Source organism: Acomys russatus, chromosome 30 (assembly GCF_903995435.1).
Source record: "Acomys russatus chromosome 30, mAcoRus1.1, whole genome shotgun sequence".
NCBI lineage: Eukaryota > Metazoa > Chordata > Mammalia > Rodentia > Muridae > Acomys > Acomys russatus.
Window position 1 is genome coordinate 18,144,238 of NC_067166.1, and position 19,374 is coordinate 18,163,611.

Genomic DNA, 19,374 nt, shown 5'->3' on the forward strand with positions numbered 1-19,374 from the left:
TTTAACCCTGAAGTTTTAAAATCTAAATTTGGTGTGCCTCACTTGTAAAATGGTAGTTTTTTCAATGACAACATCACTCTGGGGTGGAATTCTTTTTTGGTTTTTGTTTTGATATTTTGGTTTTCTAGACAGGGTTTCTCTGTGTAGCCTTGGCTGTTCTGGACTCACTTTGTAGACCAGGCTGGCCTTGAACTCACAGAGATCTGCCCACTGCTGCCTCCGAGTGCTGGGATTACAGAGGTGCGCCACCACCCCCAGCTATGGCTGGAATTCATGAAGGGAAAGGTGGGATGATTTGAAGACAGGGAAAAGTTGAAAATTTGCTAAAACATCAAAAATTAACTGTTGTGCCTAACTTCTTCTTTGTGCTTGAATTCAGTTAGAATGCTATTTTGTTTAGTTTTAGACTGCAGCAAAGATAGTTTTCATTTATTAAGCAACTATTGGGCATCTCTTATGTTGCAGGATATAAAGAAACTAGGCATTTCATTGAGAGAAGTTTGTAGTTTAATGAAGCATTTTGAATTAAAACTTTAAAAGTTCCTTAAAATACAAATATATAATTTGTTTTGTTTTGTTTTGTTTGGAGACAGGGTTTCTCTGTGTAGCCTTGGATGTTCTTGACTCGCTTTGTAGACCAGGCTGTCATCTAACTCACAGCATAAATAAATAAATCTTTTAAAAAAGTATATCATCATGTAAAGTAATGAACTATACTACATGCCAAATAACACACACCCACACTGCTCCCCCAACTCCCACTCCAGACACAAGGTTCCTCTGTGTAGCCTAGGCTGAGCTGGAGCTCACTCTGTAGACCAGGCTGGCCTTAACTCAGAGATCCACCAGCCTCTGCCTCCCAAGTGTTGGGATTAAAGGCGTGCGCCACCACTGCATGACTCTAACACTTTTAAGCATAGATTGGTTCTAGGTATGTCTGAGGAGCGTATGTCTCTTCCAGTATGGTTTTACAATGAAGGCAAAGACGCATACACTTGAGCTTGGACTTTGCTTTGTTGTTGTCTGTTTGTCTGATTTTTGTTTAGGATACTCCTCTCTCTAGGCTCATCTCCTCAGCTGTGAAAGTGTAGTTGATTAGCTACTTTCCTTTGACAAAACACCTGCCACAAAGAACTTGAAAGAAGAGGATTTGCTTTAACTCCCAGTTTCACAGGACACCGTTCATCACCATGTGGAAGGTGTAATGGAGTGGCTTGGCATGGTGATGGAGCTGGTAATTGCTTCCCTTCTCTTGGCAGATCAGGAAGTAGAGACTTTGAGATTGTATGCAGAACCTCTTGTTCTCCAGCTAGGTTCTACAGCCTCTCAACAGTGCCACCTGCTGGGGATCCAGACTTGAAACACATGAGCCTGTGAGGGACATTTCAGGTCCAAGCCATAAAAGTAACACACCTAGCTGTAATAAAAGTAATGACACATAACAATGTCTGTCACAGAATTACCTGCAATGACATACCTAGAGGAGAGTAAGATTATCATTAATGAAATTAGGGTAATTCTGAGTGTCTAGTTCAGTGAACCTTAGTGGTTTTTTTCCTCCTTTTTATGTCCCCACATTGTACCTCCTGTAGAACATTTGATTTTCAATTTATTTTATGTGCATTGGTGTGTGAGGGTGTCAGATCCCCTGAAACTGGAGTTACAGACAGTTGTGAGCTGCCACGTGGGTGCTGGGAATTGAACCCAGGTTCTTTAGAAGAGCAGGCAGTGTTCTTAACTGCTGAGCCATCTCTCTAGCCCCTTTCTTATTTCATTTCTTGGTTTTTCAAAACAGGGTTTCTCTGTGTAGCCTCGGCTGTCCTGGACTCATTTTGTAGATCAGGCTGTCCTCAAATTCACAGCAATCTACCTGCCTCTGCCTCCAGGGTGCTTGGATTGCAGGCGTATGCCACCACACCTGGCTTTACTTTATTTTAAAAATTTTGTTTTATCTATCTTGTGTTAATTAAAGCTTTTGATTTTCTTTAAAAAAAAAAAAAAGATTTATTTATTTATTATGTATAGTGTTTTGCCTGCATGTATGCCTGCTCGTCAGGAGAAGGCACCAGATCTCATTATAGATGGTTGTGAGCCACCATGTGCTGGGAATTGAACTCAAGACCTTTGGAAGAGCAGCCAGTGCTCTTAATCTCTGAGCCATCTCTCCAGCCCTCTTTTTTTTTTTTTTTTTTTTTTTAAGATTTTACTTATTTATTAAAATGTATGCAGTACACTGTCTGCATGTACACCTGCAGGCCAAAAGGGTACCAGATCACTATAGATGGTTGTGAGCCACCATGTGGTTGCTGGGAATTGAACTTAACCTCTGAAAGAGCAGCCGGTGCTCTTAACCATCTTAAGTAACCATCTTAAGCCATGTCTGCAGCACCCTTTTGATTTTCTTTAGAAGTAAAGTGTAAACATAATGTATTAATAGAGTTCTGACTTAAAAAAAAGAAAGCTTTTCATTTTCACTAGTATGTATATTTATGTGGAGGAAATTTAATTTTTTTAAAATTGAAAATAAGGGAAACATTACCTTCCCCTTGGTGTGCTTCATACTATCATATAGTTCTCAGAGTTTTATTTTTGTCTTTCCTTTGGCAATGGATAATTTAAAGATTATAATGTAATTTTAGTAAATATGCTTTATTTCTCTTAGCGCTACTTTGGAGTGATTTGGTAAGGAAACATTTGGTAGACATTTTGTCAGTTTTGAAGTTTAATTTTAAAGCATATAGCTTTATTATTTTACTGGTGGAGTGGACTTAGTAGCCCAGTGTTATGTAGGAGTTTCCTCCAGGATTGAAACATTCTGTCCTTCAGAGAAACTCATTCTGATAAGAAGTAAGTAACTGCCCTGCAAGCCTTTAATCCTAGCACTTGGGAGGCAGAGGCAGGTGGATCGCTATGAGTTCAAGACCAGCCTGGTTTACAAAGTGAGTCCAGGACAGGACTACACAGAGAAACACTGTCTTGGAAAAAACAAAACAAAACAAAAAAAACCAAAAAAAAAGTAAGAAGTAACTCAAAATAGCCTCAGGAAGTTCCTGAAATTTCTTGGATTTACCAGTTCCCACTTTCCACAAGCATATACAAACAGAAAAGACTGCTTTCACTCTCAGACAAGCCAAGCTGCAAAGAAAACTAGAAAACTGTTGAGGCAAGCCTGTCTGCCTGCAAGGAGCAGCCCTGAAGAAGCAGAGACCAGCCAAGCAGCCTGAAAGTAGCCCAGACCAGCTAACTGCCTAGAATAAAAAAACAACTGAGCTCTCTGGAAAAGGTTTACACCAATGGAGTCAGCTGGAAAGCCTGGTGAGCCACCTGCAGCTGTGTAGCAGGCCCCAGGCTCCTAGCTTTTGTGAGCTGTCACCATGCTGGGCTATACAGTTGTCTGGAGTTATTTATGCTCCTATAACTAATCCAGTAAAACTCATTGGTGCCCCAAGTTGGACCTTGGTAGTATACATGCTTTGATCCATAGAGGGCTCCCTATCTGGGATGAGCATGCGTGCGTGCGTGTGTGCGTGCGTGCGTGCGTGCGTGATGTTATGCTGTTTGTATATCACCCAAGACCCAGGTTAGTCTCAAACTTAACTGTAATGAGGATGATTTCGAACATGTGACTCTCCTGTTTGTACTGTCCAAGTGCCGAGGTTACAGATGTGCCACCAGATCCACTTAATCAATGCTGAGGGTTACACCCAGAGCTCCATATGTGCTAGTCAAATATTTGACCAACTGAGTTAGAACCTCCTGCCAAGGTGTTTTTCTTAATTGTGTAGTAACCATTTAAAAGTTCTGAATATAGTATAAGAAACAAAGTCTAAGGAAACTACATTGCATGGTTTAAAAAATTGACTTCTTAGGAATGATTAAGCAATCATTATGGTTACTGTGGTCTGTAGCAATTGTATCATATTTAGGGACATCCTGGTCTGTGTGGCCCTTTGTTTTGACCTGGGAACCTGGCCAGCAGGTTAAAAGCTGCTGTCAATGGATTGCCTGCCTCTACTACCCCAGTGGTGAGAGCTTAATCGGGCCTAAGACTCATTTGGAAAATGTATACTAAAATACCTCCCTCTTGGGTCATTCTGAGAAACAAATGAGATAATGTGTGAAGGATGATTGGCACAGTGCCTGGCACATGGTAAGTGACTGTTTATTCTGAGCTTAAAAATAATTATAAGTGAAAATTTGAAAGTACTACCCCTTTGTGTGTCTATTCTTTTTCCAGCTTCTATTTCCCAGTGAGTTCTAGTGTTTTGAAGAAAAGTAAGCAAGTGTAGACAAGTTACTAATTAGAAAGGACATCAGAAATCACTGGCTCTGTCCTTAGTCTTTAATGTGGATTAAAAAAATGTGTTCCGCTTTTCTAGAGTTTAGAGCTTGGTAGGATAGACAGTGAGGAAAACCGAATCCCATTGCTGTGTGTTACACAGGAACCGGAACCTTTCTCAGCTCTACAGCTCCGGAAACCTCATTGCCTCTGCACTGTTCATGCCCAGACCTTTTCTTATTACTCCCTAAACAATACAGCTTAACCATTTACACAGTACTCACATTGTCAGTATTATGTGTAACCTAGAAATAGTTTAAACTGGGCAGGAAGATGTGTATAGATAAATCTTCAAATGCTGTGGCGTTTCATACAAGAAACGTGAGTATCTAGCCTTTTAGGCTGGGAATGAGTCCAGGAACCAATCCACCATAGGTCCCGAAGTATAGCCATCCCTGCTCAAGATGCTGACAGCACCCCCTCAACTTGTGTCTCTTCAGTTTCTTAGTGAATCTACCCTGTGTACAGCTGCTGGGTAAACTGTCTTAAAACAAAGCTTTCAATGTTTTCCCTGCTTAGAGTTGCTTAATGGCTTTCTGCTAATGTGTCAAATAAGGTCAAGGAGCCTGTAATGTAGTGTTTGTGGTGGTTTGAATAGGAACGGCCCTCCAAAGGCTCCTCGTATATTTAAGTGCTTGGTCATTATGGAGTGGTACTGCTTGAGAGGGTTTAGGAGGTGTAGCCTTGTTGGGGTAGTTGAAGGAAGTGTGTCACTTGAAGTGGGCTTTGGTTTTCAAAAGGCCAAGCCAGGCCCAGTGGCTTTCTTTCCCTGCCCACAGATCTGATATTGAACTCTTTAGATTATCCTTGCCAGAGGCAGGCGGATCTCTGTAAGTTCGAGGCCAGCCTGATCTACAAAGTGAGTCCAGGACAGCCAGGGCTACACAGAGAAACCCTGTCTTGAAAAACCAAAAACCAAAAACAAAACAAAACAAAAAAAAAAAATCCTTGCTGTTAGGGTAGTGGACCAAACCTCTGAAACTGGCAAGTCCCAATAGGTGCTTTGCTTCTATAAGAGTTGCTGTGGGGCTGGGTGGTGGTGCATGCTATTAATCCCATTACTCGGGAGGCAGAGGCAGGGTGGATCCTTGTGAGTTTGAGGCCAGCCTGCTCTACAAAGTGAGTCCAGGAGAGCCAAGGCTACACAGAGAAACCCTGTGTCAAACCCCCTCCCCCAAGGAAAAAGAAAAATTGCCGTGGTCATGGTGTCTCTTCACAGCAGTAGAATACTAAGACGGTATTCCTAGTCTGCTGTTTTCTGACCTCAGTTTATTTTTCTATGTTTCTACTCTCAGTTGTCTTTATGTACTTTAGCTGCCTTGGTAAACTCAATTGCTTGCCTTTCTCTCTGCATTGTGGGTTCTGTCTGGGACCCGCCCTCCTTCTTGAGGCTTTTATTCAAAGATTGCTTTTTCAGGGATCATTACAGTTCATTACAAATTTACATTTATTCATTCATTTGCTTAGATACATTCTGAAGTTATGCAAGAAACTATTGTCTTCCCTTCCTGTGAGCCTGCTGTTAGGTAAATAAGTTCACGTGTGTGTGCAAGAGGGCAGTAAGAACAGGTGTGTATGTGGGACTATGACTCCAAAATCAAGAGTGCAGAGGCCAGGGCAGGAAAGGGGAGCGAATGCCCAGGCTTTGGTTCAGATACTGCTGTGTTTAAAACATTTGTACAGAGTGGGAACCTTTGGCTGTGTTAGCTTTATACCCCTGTGGCAGAATGAGGTAATCAGCTTAAAAGGAAGTTCATAGTTCAGAGGTTTCAGTTTGTGGTTGCTTAACTCTGTTGCCCTTGGGCCTGTGGTGAGGCAGTGCATCGCTGGTAGAGCAAAGCTGCTTACCTTTGGCAGTCCGGCAAACAGGGAAAAGGGAGCTGGGGTCCCACTATTTCCACTTAGGGCGTGCATGCTTCTACTGACTTAACTTCTTTAGCTTAGACTTGTTCCCCAACTGTCTCTTAGCTTAATGGTGCCCAGTGGTTCCCAGTGGTGCTGCAGGCTGGTTACCAAGCACCTGGGCCTTTGGAGAACACTTCTCCCAGCCATCGCCAGTTAACACAAACATTAGAGAGTGGGGCTGGGGGGGTGTTTACTTTAAGTTTTTTTTTTTTTTTTATGTTAAAGCAATCTTTGTGGTTATACATGAGACAAAAGTCTGTGGTATTTTATGTTAAAGATAGTGGCAACACTAAGTGTATCGTTTGTACTCCTCTTTAACAGTACTAGTCTTGAGGTGCTGAACCCTAGCAACTTAAATAAATCCCAGTAAAGTCAGATGTGCTTCTATGGTAAAGAAAGCAGGTATAAAGCGAAGTCTTAGATTTGATATTGAAGTGGACACTGCTCTATGACATTCATTAAGTACTGTGCAAATGCTTCTGTAAGATTGTAAGCCGTGTTTGGTCTGGCCATGGAGCCCTGGAGTTGCTCTTGTGCCAGAGGCAAATGCGGTGCTTAGTATATAGTACAGCCTGTGTTTATTAGGTGGAGGCTTCAGTTGCAGTTCATGAGTTTCTGTGTTTAAGGTCCTTAATTGAGTTACTGTTAGGCTTTGCAATGTATCAGGTGTGTAAGAAGCGTTGTCCGTATCTTGTTCATAGCGTGGGATTGGTGAGGAGGCTTTATCAGCTACTCCTGGGGACAGTCATTTAGAGCTCATGTTCTGACCATCCAGTATCCTTCAAACATCTGAGTCTTATTTCAGCCATGAGTCCTGCTTTGCTTTCACTATGGAGCCCCAAATTCATATCTGCCTTCTTTTGAGGTAGGATGAAACACAGCCTCTTTTTGTTTTGCTTTTTTTGTTTGTTTGTTTGTTTTTTGAGACAGGGTTTCTCTGTGTAGCCTTGGCTGTCCTGGACTCGCTTTGTAGACCAGGATGGCCTCGAACTTACAGGGATCCACCTGCCTCTGCCTCCCGAGTGCTGGGATTAAAGGCGTGTGCCACCACACCCGGCTTTTTTTTTTTCTTTTAACGTTTATTTCATTTTATTTTATGTACATTGGTATCAGATCCCCTGGAACTGGGGTTAGATAGTCGTGACCTGCGTGTTGGTGCTGGGAATTGAACCCTGGTCCTCTGGAAGATCGGCCACTACTCTTAATCACTGAGCCATCTCTTCAGCCCCAAGAGCTCTGAATGCAGTCTTGTGTGGTCTTCCTTAGTGTCTTTTCCCATCAGGATTCAATATTGCTAACAATACCCTGTATATTCTTTCTGGTTTTTCTGTATACATTTATATTGATACTGTTTTAAAACTATATATGCAAATAGGCTGTTTTAAAAGGAATTTGTCCCTCTCCCCCCCCCCCCCCAACGGAGTTTCTCTGTGTAGTCCTGCCTGTCCTGGACTCACTTTGTAGACCAGGATATCCTCAAACTCAGAGATTCACCTGCCTCTGCCTCTCTGAGTGCTGTAATCAAAGGTGTGCACTACCACACCCAGCTGAATTTGACATCTTTTGGTGCTAATTTTTTCTGTGTTAAAAACCTCTGTTCATGTCCTTTGCCAATGTTTATGCATTTTAGTTTTAAAATTACTTTGTTGTCTGTATTAGTGGATTAACCCTTGTGAGTTATGGGTATACTGATTATAGTTTGCCTGTCACTTCTGTTTTTAGATACACACACTTTTTTTTTTTTAAGTTGGAGTCTTAGTGTTGCCCAGGCTGGCCTCAAGCTGCTGAGCTCAAGGGATCCTTGTGCCTTGACCTCCCTAGTAGCTGAGCTTACATACAGCCACACTGAGCCTAGTACAGATGCAAGCCTTTTCTGTGCTCAGCAGCTAGTCACAGTTTATTTCTGCCCCAACAGAGGTCTTTTTCCTCTATGTGTTCCGTAGTTTCAGTATTTGCCTAAGGAGGTACAACTAAGTCCTGTCAGTTTGGCTCTAGGGCACATGACATTAGCCAGTGTAGACCCCATAGCATACAAAATGCCAGTACAAAATGTCTAAATGATTCCTTAGCTCCAGGTATTTTCTAGGACATGAAGAAAGAATTAAACCTTTAATTAGAATATTTCTTAAAATATTTTTGAAAAGAGTATTTATATTTAAGATTTTCCTGATAGATGCTCTTAGGGTCCCTAACACCTATGTTTTTAGAGATGGTGCACCATTGTCATTGAAACAACAGGTATTAGCTGAAGTCATTTATGTCTGTTGCTTACTAGTTGAATGCTCATGAAAAAGCAATTGTGTTTTCAGTTTCTTTGTCAAAATGAATATAAGGTTTGTACTTTAGGGTTTGCAATACAACTGTTGGAAACAGCAGGCATAAATCTTAATTATTTTTGTCTTTTGGAGACAGGTTTCTGTGTAGCCTTGGCTGTTCTTTTTTTTTTTTTTTTTTTTCACTGTGTAAATGTTTTATTTCAATGCGGCCGGGGCTCTGTCCTGGCCTGCCTCACAGGACCTTGGCTGTTCTTGTAGACCAAGCTGGCCTTGAACTCATATTGATTCCCCTGCCTTTGCCTCCTGAGTGCTGGCATTAAAGGTGTGTTCTAGCACTCCTGGCCATAAATCTTATTTAAGATCCCATCTCTCTGGGGCTGGAGAGATGGCTCAGAGGTTAAGAGCACTGACACTCTTCCAGAGGTCCTGAGTTCAATTCCTAACAACCACATGGTGCCTCACAGCCATCTATAACGTGATGTGATGCCCTTTTCTGGCCTACAGGTGTACATGCAGGCAGAGCACTGTATGCAAAAAAAGAAGTTCCATCACTCACTTAGAAACTCAGAGGCAGGCCTTACTCAAGTGTAAGTAAATCTTTTACAGGGAGTAGAAAGGGCTTGCTGAGCACTGTAGGCTCACTTTTTAAAAGTTTTAAAAATTTTTTTTGGTTTTTTTTGAGACAGGGTTTCTCTGTGTAGCCTTGGCTGTCCTAGACTCACTTTGTAGACCAGGCTGGCCTTGAACTCACAGTGATCCGCCTGCCTCTGCCTCCCGAGTGCTGGGATTAAAGGCATGCGCCACCATGCCCAGTTTAGGCTCAATTTTTTTTAACCAATATATTTTATTAACAACTTAATAGCCGAGTGTCCATCACTTATAACTTGACTAACCAAAACAATGGGAAAAGAGGATTAAAGAATAACAGTAACAAAATTGTAAGGATATCAGTTCGGAGGAACAATTCTCCTGGCATAATCAGCAGGTTTTCTTCTGCTGGTACCTGGAGTAACTAGAACCTGGATCCTCAGCAGGAGCCCGATCCCTGAAGTCTTCCCTCCAGCGGTCTTCTCTAGGAGCGTCTTGACGTGGAGCGATGAATGCCTCCCGTTCTGGGCTCATTTATATATCTCCTCCCAGAGTCTGTTCACGGGATCTTTTCGGCTGGCAACAATCAAGCTCCCACATGAGGTGGCTGGTCTTCTAGTGAATTAACCTTACCTGTTCTCTCACAAGACTGTTCCGATCCTGCCCTTGGGATCATAAAAATCATGTTTATCTCTCCTTCAGAGCACTGCCAAGGACCACCTAGATTTGGGTAGTAGTAGTAGCCTTTTCAATTATTTCATTATTGTCACACCCATCTTAGCTCTCAGAAGACAGATGAGTGCTCGGAAGCATCTAGGACTCAGGGCCTGTGGAGGACACGGGGTAGATGAAGAAGAGGTAAGGTAAAGACGTCAGTTGAGATGATGTGGTACAGGGCTTGTGTTGGGTAGGGAGGGACATTGGGGAGGCAAGGAGGAGTGAAGAGTCTTACGGTTAGAGACTGGCTTTCTGTGTGAAGGTGAGAGCATTACTGATTGGTGCCTACAAACCTGGCCTGTCCTGGAAGAGGAAATCATTGTGACTCAGAGCAGGCTTGTGACTTGGACTGGTTGAGTTGTTTTCTCTGAGAATTCTTTCACCTCAAGAATGTTTGTATTTTGATTTGAGGTCTGTTCCCCAGAAGCCCTAAACAGTAGCAGAAACATGTGGAAATCATGTAATAATTTTAGAACGCGTAGAGAGATATGTTGCCTGTTAAGGTACAGTTGCCTGGTATTCATCAACAGTAAGCAGAGGGGATGCACTGATGGGATCTTTTCTTCTACTCTGCTTTTTCACACTACCTAAGAACATTTCTTCTGTCACATAGTTTATGAATCTGGGGAGGTAGAGGCAAAGTGGGGCTCATCTTGGCACTCTCATGTGAGAGCTCTGCTTATGTTTCTGTGCAGCTTGGCCAGGATTCTCAAGCATACCATTTATTTCATTTATAAATTAATTTGGACAACTTTTACACTTCACTGTCCATTCTATGTCTGTTTTTTGATGAGCTAGTTGGCTTACGGCTGCATTAAGCTTTCTCAGTCATGTAGAATCTGTTTAGGCCTTACATGGGCAGAGCCTGAAGTGCTTGACAAAATTTGACCTGACAGCTTTACAGTTATGTAACATAGAACAGAAGCTTAAAAACAAGAGGGAGAATCGGGGTTTATCACAGCACCCCCCCCCATGTCACCCAAACCTCGCCTCTTCCCTGCTTTTGTAACGTGGGGCAGGGCTGGGAGTTTTTTGTAGTCCTAAATCATCCACTAAGATTTTTTTTTCTGGTTATAAGAATTTAGAGGTTCAAAAGGTCTTTAGGATTAGCCTGTCCAATTGTATCGGATCACTAACGACTGGAGAAGCCTAAGACGGTAAGTAATTTGCGCATGACCATAAGGTAGTGGCAGGCTGACCCAGTGTCACAGAGTTCCAATTCTAGTGTTCTTTGTAATGCAGTATGGGTTTGGATACTAAATCATGAAATAGTTACAGCAGTTTTACAAAAAATGAACTATGAGAAACGCTGATGTGTGATTTTACGTATTGAGTAAAAATAACTAGTGTAAGGAACATTTTGATGCCTGGGTTCATATGTTTCCTGTTTTATAGTGGTGTGATGCTGTCCAAGTTTCTTCACTTGTGGATCTCCTCACTGTGAATCTGTACCTTAGAGACTTAGGAGATAGTTTTGAAACAAACAACAAAACAACCCCTTGCCCCCAAAACCAACCAACCAATCAACCAAAAAAACCAGAACCAAAACCAAAACAACAGCAACAACAAAAGAAAGCAGGTTTGTAGAGTTATTAGCTGGATTAGATTTATGTTTTTATTTCTTGGGCTTAATTTTTATAATTAACTTGATTAAACATATATATATATATATATAAAATTATTCCTAACATTTAGTTGTGGAACATTTATGTCATTTCAGAAAACTCCTCCTTTTTTTTTTTTTTTTTTTTTTTTTTTTAAATTTGTTTTTTTGAGACAGGGTTTCTCTGAGCCTTGGCTGTCCTAAAACTAGGTCTGTAGACCAGGCTGGCCGCAAACTCAGAGGTCCACCTGCCTCGGCCTCCTGAGTGCTGAGGTTAAAGGTGTGGTGTGTTACCACTTCCGGCCCCGTGTGTGTGTGTGTGTGTGTGTGTGTGTGTGTGTGTGTGTGTGTGTGTGTGTGTGTGTGTACACATATATATTAAAAATAGATGTATTTATTTCACGTGCATACTTTTTTCTTTAGTTTTTAGAGACAGGGTTTCTCTGTATAGCATTGGCTGTCCTGGACTCACTTTGTAGACTAGGCTGGCCTCTAACTCACAGTTATCCACCTGCCTCTGTCTTACTTAGTGCTAGGATTACAGGTGTGTGCCACCACACTTGGCTGTGTGTACATGTTTCACCTGCATGTGTGTACTACATGAGTACCTGGTGCCAGTGGAGGTCAGAAGAGGGCGCTGGATCCTCTGGGACTGGAGTGATGGGTGGTGTGAGCCAACACACAGGTGCTGGGAATGGAACCCAGGTCTGCTGTAAGAGCAACAAGTAGTCTTAAGTGTTTAACCATCTCTCCAGCCCTACTCCTATGCTTTTTAAGGTGACTTTTATGTTGAGGTGTATGTAAAGGGTATATTTATACAGATATTTAAAAATGTATGAGCATATGTGTATGTCTTATAACTGTATTATAAACACAAAGTATTCCTGCTTCATTGCCTATTTTTTGTTTTTGTTTGTTTTTGTTTTTTCTTGGGAGACAAGGTCTTATACTATAGTCTAGGCTGGCCAAGAACTCTGTAGTCCAGGATAGTCTCAAACTCTTATCAGTTCTCCTGCCTCTGTCTCCAGAGTGCTTGGATTACAGGTATGAACCACCATATCTGGTTTTATTGCCTGTTAAAAAAAAAAAAAAACAAAACGAATAATACTAGAAGTTTTTTGACATATGTACCCAAATCAATAGACCCAAGCTTTCTATCTTGACATAGTGAAATAGAAGTTTCCTTACAATAAAATATGGAGTATTATAGTAGAATTTCTTTGCTTTTGAGTAAGAAAAGGTAGCATTCATTCTAAGTGTGTTTGTCCCATGTCTGTTAGAGGATGGCATTCCCTGTGGATTTGCTGGATAACTGTACACATGAGGAACTGGAAAACTCTGCTGAGGATTACCTCTCCAACTTACGGTGTGGAGACCCTGAAAATCCAGAGTGTTTTTCTATTCTCAATATTACGGTAAGGCATTTTGCAGTAATTTTTACCAATCTTTCAGTCCGGCCACATATCAGTGTAAAAAAATCATTCAAATTTAAAAATATTTGCCAGAAATCTACCAGTAAGATGTGCTAATAACGGCTAATCAAAATTAACAAATTGAGTGGGACTCGTTCAGCAGAGGACGTTGGATGTCTTCTTCTATTGCTTTGTACTTAGTTCCCTTTAAGCAGGGTCTTTGACCAAACTTGAAGCCCTCCATTTCATTTAGGCTTGCTCACCAGAGCTTTCAGGATCCATCTGTCCCCAGGCCCGTGCTGGGCTGCAGGCCTGGCTTTATGTGGGTACTGGGCGTTAGGATTCAGGCTCTTGTGCTGAGGTAGAAGTGCTCTTCCTGTGGGCTGTCCTCCCAGCCTCTTCAGCTGTTTACACAAAACGCACAGGTGTTTGTCTTTTTAATTTTATAGGTAGAAGTTTACCAGTTTTGGTAAGGCAAGATACCATGTCAAATCTGTGTCACTTAAATTTACTTAGATTTGGATTTTTGAATTTAGAAATTGCTTTTAATTAAAAAAAAAAATTAGGAAGCCTCAAAATGACATTTTTACATAATGGATCTTCCCCCTGAAAATTTTGTGATTTTTGAAAAATAAAAGTTTTAATCAGTAAGCTGTGTTGCTTTGAGACTATGAACTGAAGTATTTAATTTCTTAATATCTCTTGATTTCTTAAAATCTCTAGGCCTCAGAGCTTTCTTCTGGGAGTAATGGATTTAAAGAACTAAATTTTTTATTAATTGGGTGGGGGGTAGGGCATGTGCGGAAAGCCAGAGGAGAGCTTTTCGCCAGGGCTCTCGTCCTGTCATGTGGACTTGGTGTTGAACTCAGGCCATCAGGCTTGGCAACAGGCTCCTTAACCCACTGAGCCATCTCACTCGCTCAGTGGAAAGAATTTTTTTAAAAGATTTATTTATTTATTTTATGTAGATGAGTGCTTTATCTGCATGTACACCTACACACCAGAAGAGGGCAACAGATCTCATTATAGATGGTTGTGAGCCACTATGTACTTGCTGGGAATTGAACTCTGGACCTCTGGAAGAGGAGATAGTGCTCTCAACCGCTGAGCCATTTCTATAGCCCTAGTGTAAAGAATTTTAACAACTTCTCCAGCATCACTATTTTCTAATTCTCTGAATTGACTGTAAGTGGAAGATTGATGCTGGGCCAATGAAGGCAGAAGAATGTTAAAGTCTTGCACACATCCTGCTGAAATGTCAGGTTGCCCAGCTGCGTTCTTTTACGAGAAAGTGAAACATGTCCCTCTTGTGAAGACTAACGGTAATTAATAAACTATAGTTGTTTTGCAGTGATGTTTGCTCTTATTCAGTAGCATGGCTGGCATCTAGAACTATTTCCAGAAGGTTTGGGGGGGTGGTGGGGTGGTGGGGTGGTGGTGCACACCTTTAACCCCAGCTCTGGAGGCAGAGGCAGGCAGGTCTCTGTGAATTCAAGACCAGCCTGGTCTACAAAGTGAGTCCTGGACAGGCATGAGATACCCTGGCTTGAAAAACTAAAACAAAAACAAAACAAAACAAAAAATTCCACAAGAAAATACAACTCTTGTAGAAGAGAAGCCTGTTTTCATTGCTGCTTGTTTGTTTGTATTCTTTTTGGGGGAGGCTGGGGATACTTATTACCTCCTATGAAATGAAGCTTATATTAAAACAAGCACTGAGAAAAGCTTACATTCTGGTAAATGCTTTGGTATTCTTTTGTCGTGTATTTTTATTAAACTCTCCACTAATCTTGAATCGTCTTTTATTTCAGGTTCCGATTAGCCTGTCAAATGTGGGCTTTGTACCTCTTTATGGTGGCAGTCAGACCCAGAAAGTCCTGGCTCTCTTTGCGCCTGAGGATTCACTCACAGGTTTCTTCTTTGCTTCATTTTTGTAAATGTGAAGAACTTGAATTCAAACTGTTAGGAATTTACTAAGAAACTACACAAAAGATTTGTTGTAGAAACTTTTCTTTTTTTTTTTTAAGATTTATTTATCTATTATTATGTATACAGTGCTCTGCCTGCACATACACCTGCAGGTCAGAAGAGGGTGTCTGATCACATTAGAGATGGTTGTGAGCCACCATGTGGTTGCTGGGAATTGAACTCAGGACCTCTGGAGGAGCCATCTCTCCAGTCCTGTTGAAACTTTTTTCAAATTTTTAGTTTTAGAAAAATGTAATTCTCAATTGCTTCTAACTACACAATTAATGAATAAAGTAAAATAAAGGTATAAAGTGTGGGTCTGCATTCCTCAGAGGAGGGGCTGTCGCTCAGTGGTAGAGCATTTACCTGCTTGTGCGGGGTACCGGAGGAGGGGCCGTTGCTCAGTGGTAGAGTGTTTATCCGGATGTGGGGGGCGGGCTGGAGGAGGGGCCGTTGCTCAGTGGTAGAGTGTTTACCCGGATGTGGGGGGCGGGCTGGAGGAGGGGCCGTTGCTCAGTGTTAGAGCTTTTACCTGGATGTGCGGGGTACTGGATTTGACTCTCAACATGACAGAAAAGGAAAGTAAGCAAGAATGGGTGTATTTTTCCTGTATTTCTGGGATAAAAAGCCCATTTCCTTGATGTTTGTCACCATTGGCTCTTACAGTCTCTCTGCTCCCATGTCCATAAAGATCCCTGGGCCTTGTGGGGAGGGCATGACGATGTATGCCCCACTTATGGCTTGGCATTCCACAGCCCCTGTTCTCTGTGTCTTGACCAGTTTGGGGTTTCCTTGTCAGCTGTCATCTACTGCAAGCAGCTTATTGAACTCAAATATATTAAGTAACATCTAAAAACTAACCATCTAGAAGTACTGGGTACAATAATAACATTTACAAACAAACAACCCCCCCCCCCGAAAGGGTGTATTTTCTACTGTGTATATAATCGTTATCAAGTAGCAATATTGTCTATTTTAGCCCTTTAGACTTAAATGCTAATGATCATTTTATTTTTTTAATTTTAGCCGTGGCACTTTACCTTGTTGGTCAGTGGTGGGCCATTGACGATATTGTGAAAACATCTGAACCTTCTAGAGAGGGGCTGAAGCAGGTAATGCAATCATGTCCTTCAGTGATCCCTGGAAATGGTGACAGTTTTTGAAGTTACCAAATTTTCTCCATTTTCCTATAAAAGTTACAGTAAAACTCCTTAGTTTTCTTATGGTAAAACCGGGACTCAGTTTCAGCTTCCTCTGCTTATATGATCCTGCGTTTTCCAAGAATTAGGTGAGGCGAGTGGGTTCTGTGGCTTTTGATCTGGTGGAGGAGAAACTAGTGTTTTGATGAGGTCGCAGTTGAGCCACAGCAATCGGAAGGAACAAGAGGTGTGTCAGCTTCTAACGTCTCGGACAGGCTGCATGGTAGCTCTCGTTCTTCCTTCTTCTGAGGTTGGAACCCTGAGAGACATCAGAGTCAAAGGGAAGGAATTTTAGGGGAATGGTAATATGTGAGTAGTATTTCTTCTGGGTAGTGTATTTATTCTTGAAAGTAAGAAGCCTTGGGAGAGTAATATACCAAGCATTGTTTCTTCTGCATTTTATATTTATTCCAGACTATGCCTTTAGACCCCAAAGTAAGAGACCATTCATAGAAGCTGGGAGCATGCACATCTAGATATCTCCCAATCCTTGTAATGCAGCCCAGTCTTTAATTCCTGTAGAGGAAGAAGGACTTAAAACACGTATAAAGCCATAACATAGGTATCGATAGTTATGCAGTAGTGTAACTTGTCAGCTCTGACAGTGGAAGTGTACATAAAGAAAGCAAATACCCACAGGACTGACATGTGACTGAGGTAAGGCATCTTAGAGAGGACATCCAGCCAGGCCTAAATGATAAAGGAGGACAGATACGTGTGGATGTCTGTACTCAGGTGAGGAAACTGAAGCCTCCAGGTATGGACAGGGAAAGGAGGATGACGTAAGACCAGAAATAAGACTGATGACTCCCTCAGCTTTAGTACCTGTATTTCCACTGAGCATTAGGGAAATCAGTGAGGCGCAGCCCAGGAGCACCTCTGGCTAATTAGGAAAAGTTGGTAAAGTCACGGGAGTAAATAGCTGTTGTTTCTAACCTTAAGCAAATGACATTATTGTTCTAGGCCTTATTTTCCTCTGTTTAATTTGTTATGGTAAAATTAAGATTACAACCCTGGATGTGTTAGCGTGATAAGATACATGGCAGTTAACAGAAGGAAGAGTTTATTTGGGCCTATAGTTCCAGAAGTAATAGTCCCTCATCACAGGGATGCATGGCGGCAAGCATACACAGTGGCCAGTGTAGGAAGTGAAGAGATTACATCCTGAACTGTAAGTACCAAGCAGAGAGAGCAGCTGGAAGTAGGGCAAGGCTATGTTATCTCAAAGCCTGCCACCAGTGATGGACCTTCCCAGCAGGCGCAACCAACTGGAATCCACCTGCTCAAATACTTGAGCCTCTGGGGGGACATTTCTCATTCAAACTACCAAACTTAGGATATATCTCAGTTGGTAGAGTGCTTGCCGAGTATGCATGAAGCCCTAGTTTTGATCCCCATTGACAGTAAAAGGTGGGGTTGGGATTTTATAAATCCCAGCACTTGGGAGGTGGACATAGGAAGATCAGAAATTCAAAGTCATTCTCAGCAACATAGTAAGTTCAGGACTACCGTTGACTTCATGAGACACTGACTCTAAAAAATTAATAGGAAAAAATAAATTTAGGTAGGAATAAATGTCAAGTAATGTGTATACATTTCAGCCTCAAACCAAAACAGCAGCATGTGTGAGAAAGATCGGGCTTTAGTCAGTTGGAAGTAACATGAGGCTAAGAAGCCTTGAGTTTATGTAGCAAGCTCCACACGGTCTTCAGTGTTTGTAACAAATGTATGCCAAGCATGGACGGAGACAGCAGAGGGCCCGGAGCACTCCGGTGGAGAGGAGGGGGATTGCAAAGTTTCTTGAGTAGTTAAGGTTGCGTTGGTATAACATTGGGAAGAACACCATGGCTGTCTTCAGATGTTGATACTTTATGTGGCTGCATAATATCAAAGAGTAGCCATTGGGAAGTAGATGTCAGCTCAGTGAGAGAGGAAGTTTTATGTTGGCTGGTGGTACATAAGAAGAGGTGGCCTTAACCGGGCATGGTGCCAGACGCTTTTAATCCTAGCACTCGGCAGGCAGAGACAGGGGGATCACCGTGAGTTCAAGGCTAGCCCGGTCTACAAAGTGAGTCCAGGACAAGCAAGGCTACCCAGAGAGACCCTGTCTCAAAAAAAAAAAAAAAAAAAAGAAGAAGAAGAAGAAGAGGAGGTGGCCTTGTCAGTTAGAGATAGGCTGTTGTGCCATTTCTGTATCGTTTGGCGTGGGAGAGCCCCTGCCAAGGGTAGTTTTGGAGTGGTATGTGCATGTGGTTAATAGTTTCTTTCTCTGCACAAATAATTACAGGTGTCTGTGGGGAAAGCTGACTTTAGTAGCAGAAGGCTGAGGTGTTGGAGTGCTGTGTCGGTGAGGCTCAAGTAGGAGCTGGGCCTCTTTGTTCTGTGCTCCTAGAGGGTTTCATAGTCTTCCCTGCTGCCCCTACTTTAGCGCTGGGGTGTGGGTGGGAGGGCTGGATATCTTAATAGGAAGACAGGGCTGCCAAAGGAACATTTCACCTGATTGAGGAGAGATTCTTTCCTAAGGGCTGCCTTCCTGAGATGAGGTAATTGTTCAAAAAGCCTCCTGGGAATAGTACTAGATTTAAAAAATAAATAATTTTCTTAATGTAGGGATAGGAATGGGTAAAAGGATTGAAACAGAGTATATAGCGGGGGCTTTAGTTAGGGCCACAGAGACCCCTTGGATCTGGGCAGCTAGAATCATGAAGATACTGTACTGAGTGAGCTGCTAGACAGTGTGTGCCTTGGGACCTGTTTTGCCTATTTTAGAATTTGCTCCAAGGCAGTATCCCATGCATAAAATGTGTTTGTGGGAAAGGGCTGCTCTTGTTATAAATGATTACCCTTGATTTTATGATACTCGAATGTTCCCGAGTTGTGGTGTTAACTGTATTTGAAGTGCTGAATGACAGTAGGGGCTGTGGGAGCTGCGAGCCAGGTGATTGTGTTTCCTAACAGCTGCATATTGTAACTGCTTGCCTGCTGTTTGACTCTCTTTGTAGGTGAGCACTCTTGGAGAAAGAGTGGTTCTGTATGTTCTCAATCGAATTATTTATAGAAAACAGGAAATGGAGAGACATGAGATCCCATTCCTGTGTCATAGCAGTACTGACTATGCTAAGATTCTGTGGAAGAAAGGAGAGGCCATTGGGTTTTATTCAGTTAAGCCTACAGGTGAGTTTTACAAGTTACTTAAAACTGTATTATGGAAATCTCCACTTTCACCTCCAGCTGTGTCAGTGTCTGTTAAATGACCCCTAGAGTGCATTCAGAGTTTTCTGGGAGTGTCCCGGCTCTACTGCCCTGGAGAGAGGATTGCTAGGAAAGCCATTTGAAGAGTAAAAACAGACTTTTGATACAGAAAATG

At 42.1% G+C, this 19,374-nt stretch overlaps 1 protein-coding gene across 4 annotated transcripts in view; it reads left to right on the plus strand.

Moving 5' to 3' along the window:
• Fam169a (family with sequence similarity 169 member A) overlaps window positions 1-19,374 on the plus strand; it is a 56,185-nt gene that overhangs the window by 6,668 nt on the left and 30,143 nt on the right. For 2 of the 4 annotated variants that reach the window (XM_051172396.1, XM_051172397.1), the window contains exons 2-6: window positions 10,904-10,982; window positions 12,709-12,843; window positions 14,652-14,751; window positions 15,835-15,920; window positions 19,010-19,181. In XM_051172396.1, coding sequence (XP_051028353.1) covers window positions 12,712-12,843; window positions 14,652-14,751; window positions 15,835-15,920; window positions 19,010-19,181 — 490 coding nt within the window. In that variant the 5' untranslated portion in view covers window positions 10,904-10,982; window positions 12,709-12,711. The remainder of the gene's footprint in view (window positions 1-10,903; window positions 10,983-12,708; window positions 12,844-14,651; window positions 14,752-15,834; window positions 15,921-19,009; window positions 19,182-19,374) is intronic. The other 2 variants (XM_051172398.1, XM_051172394.1) reach the window with 1 other exon arrangement.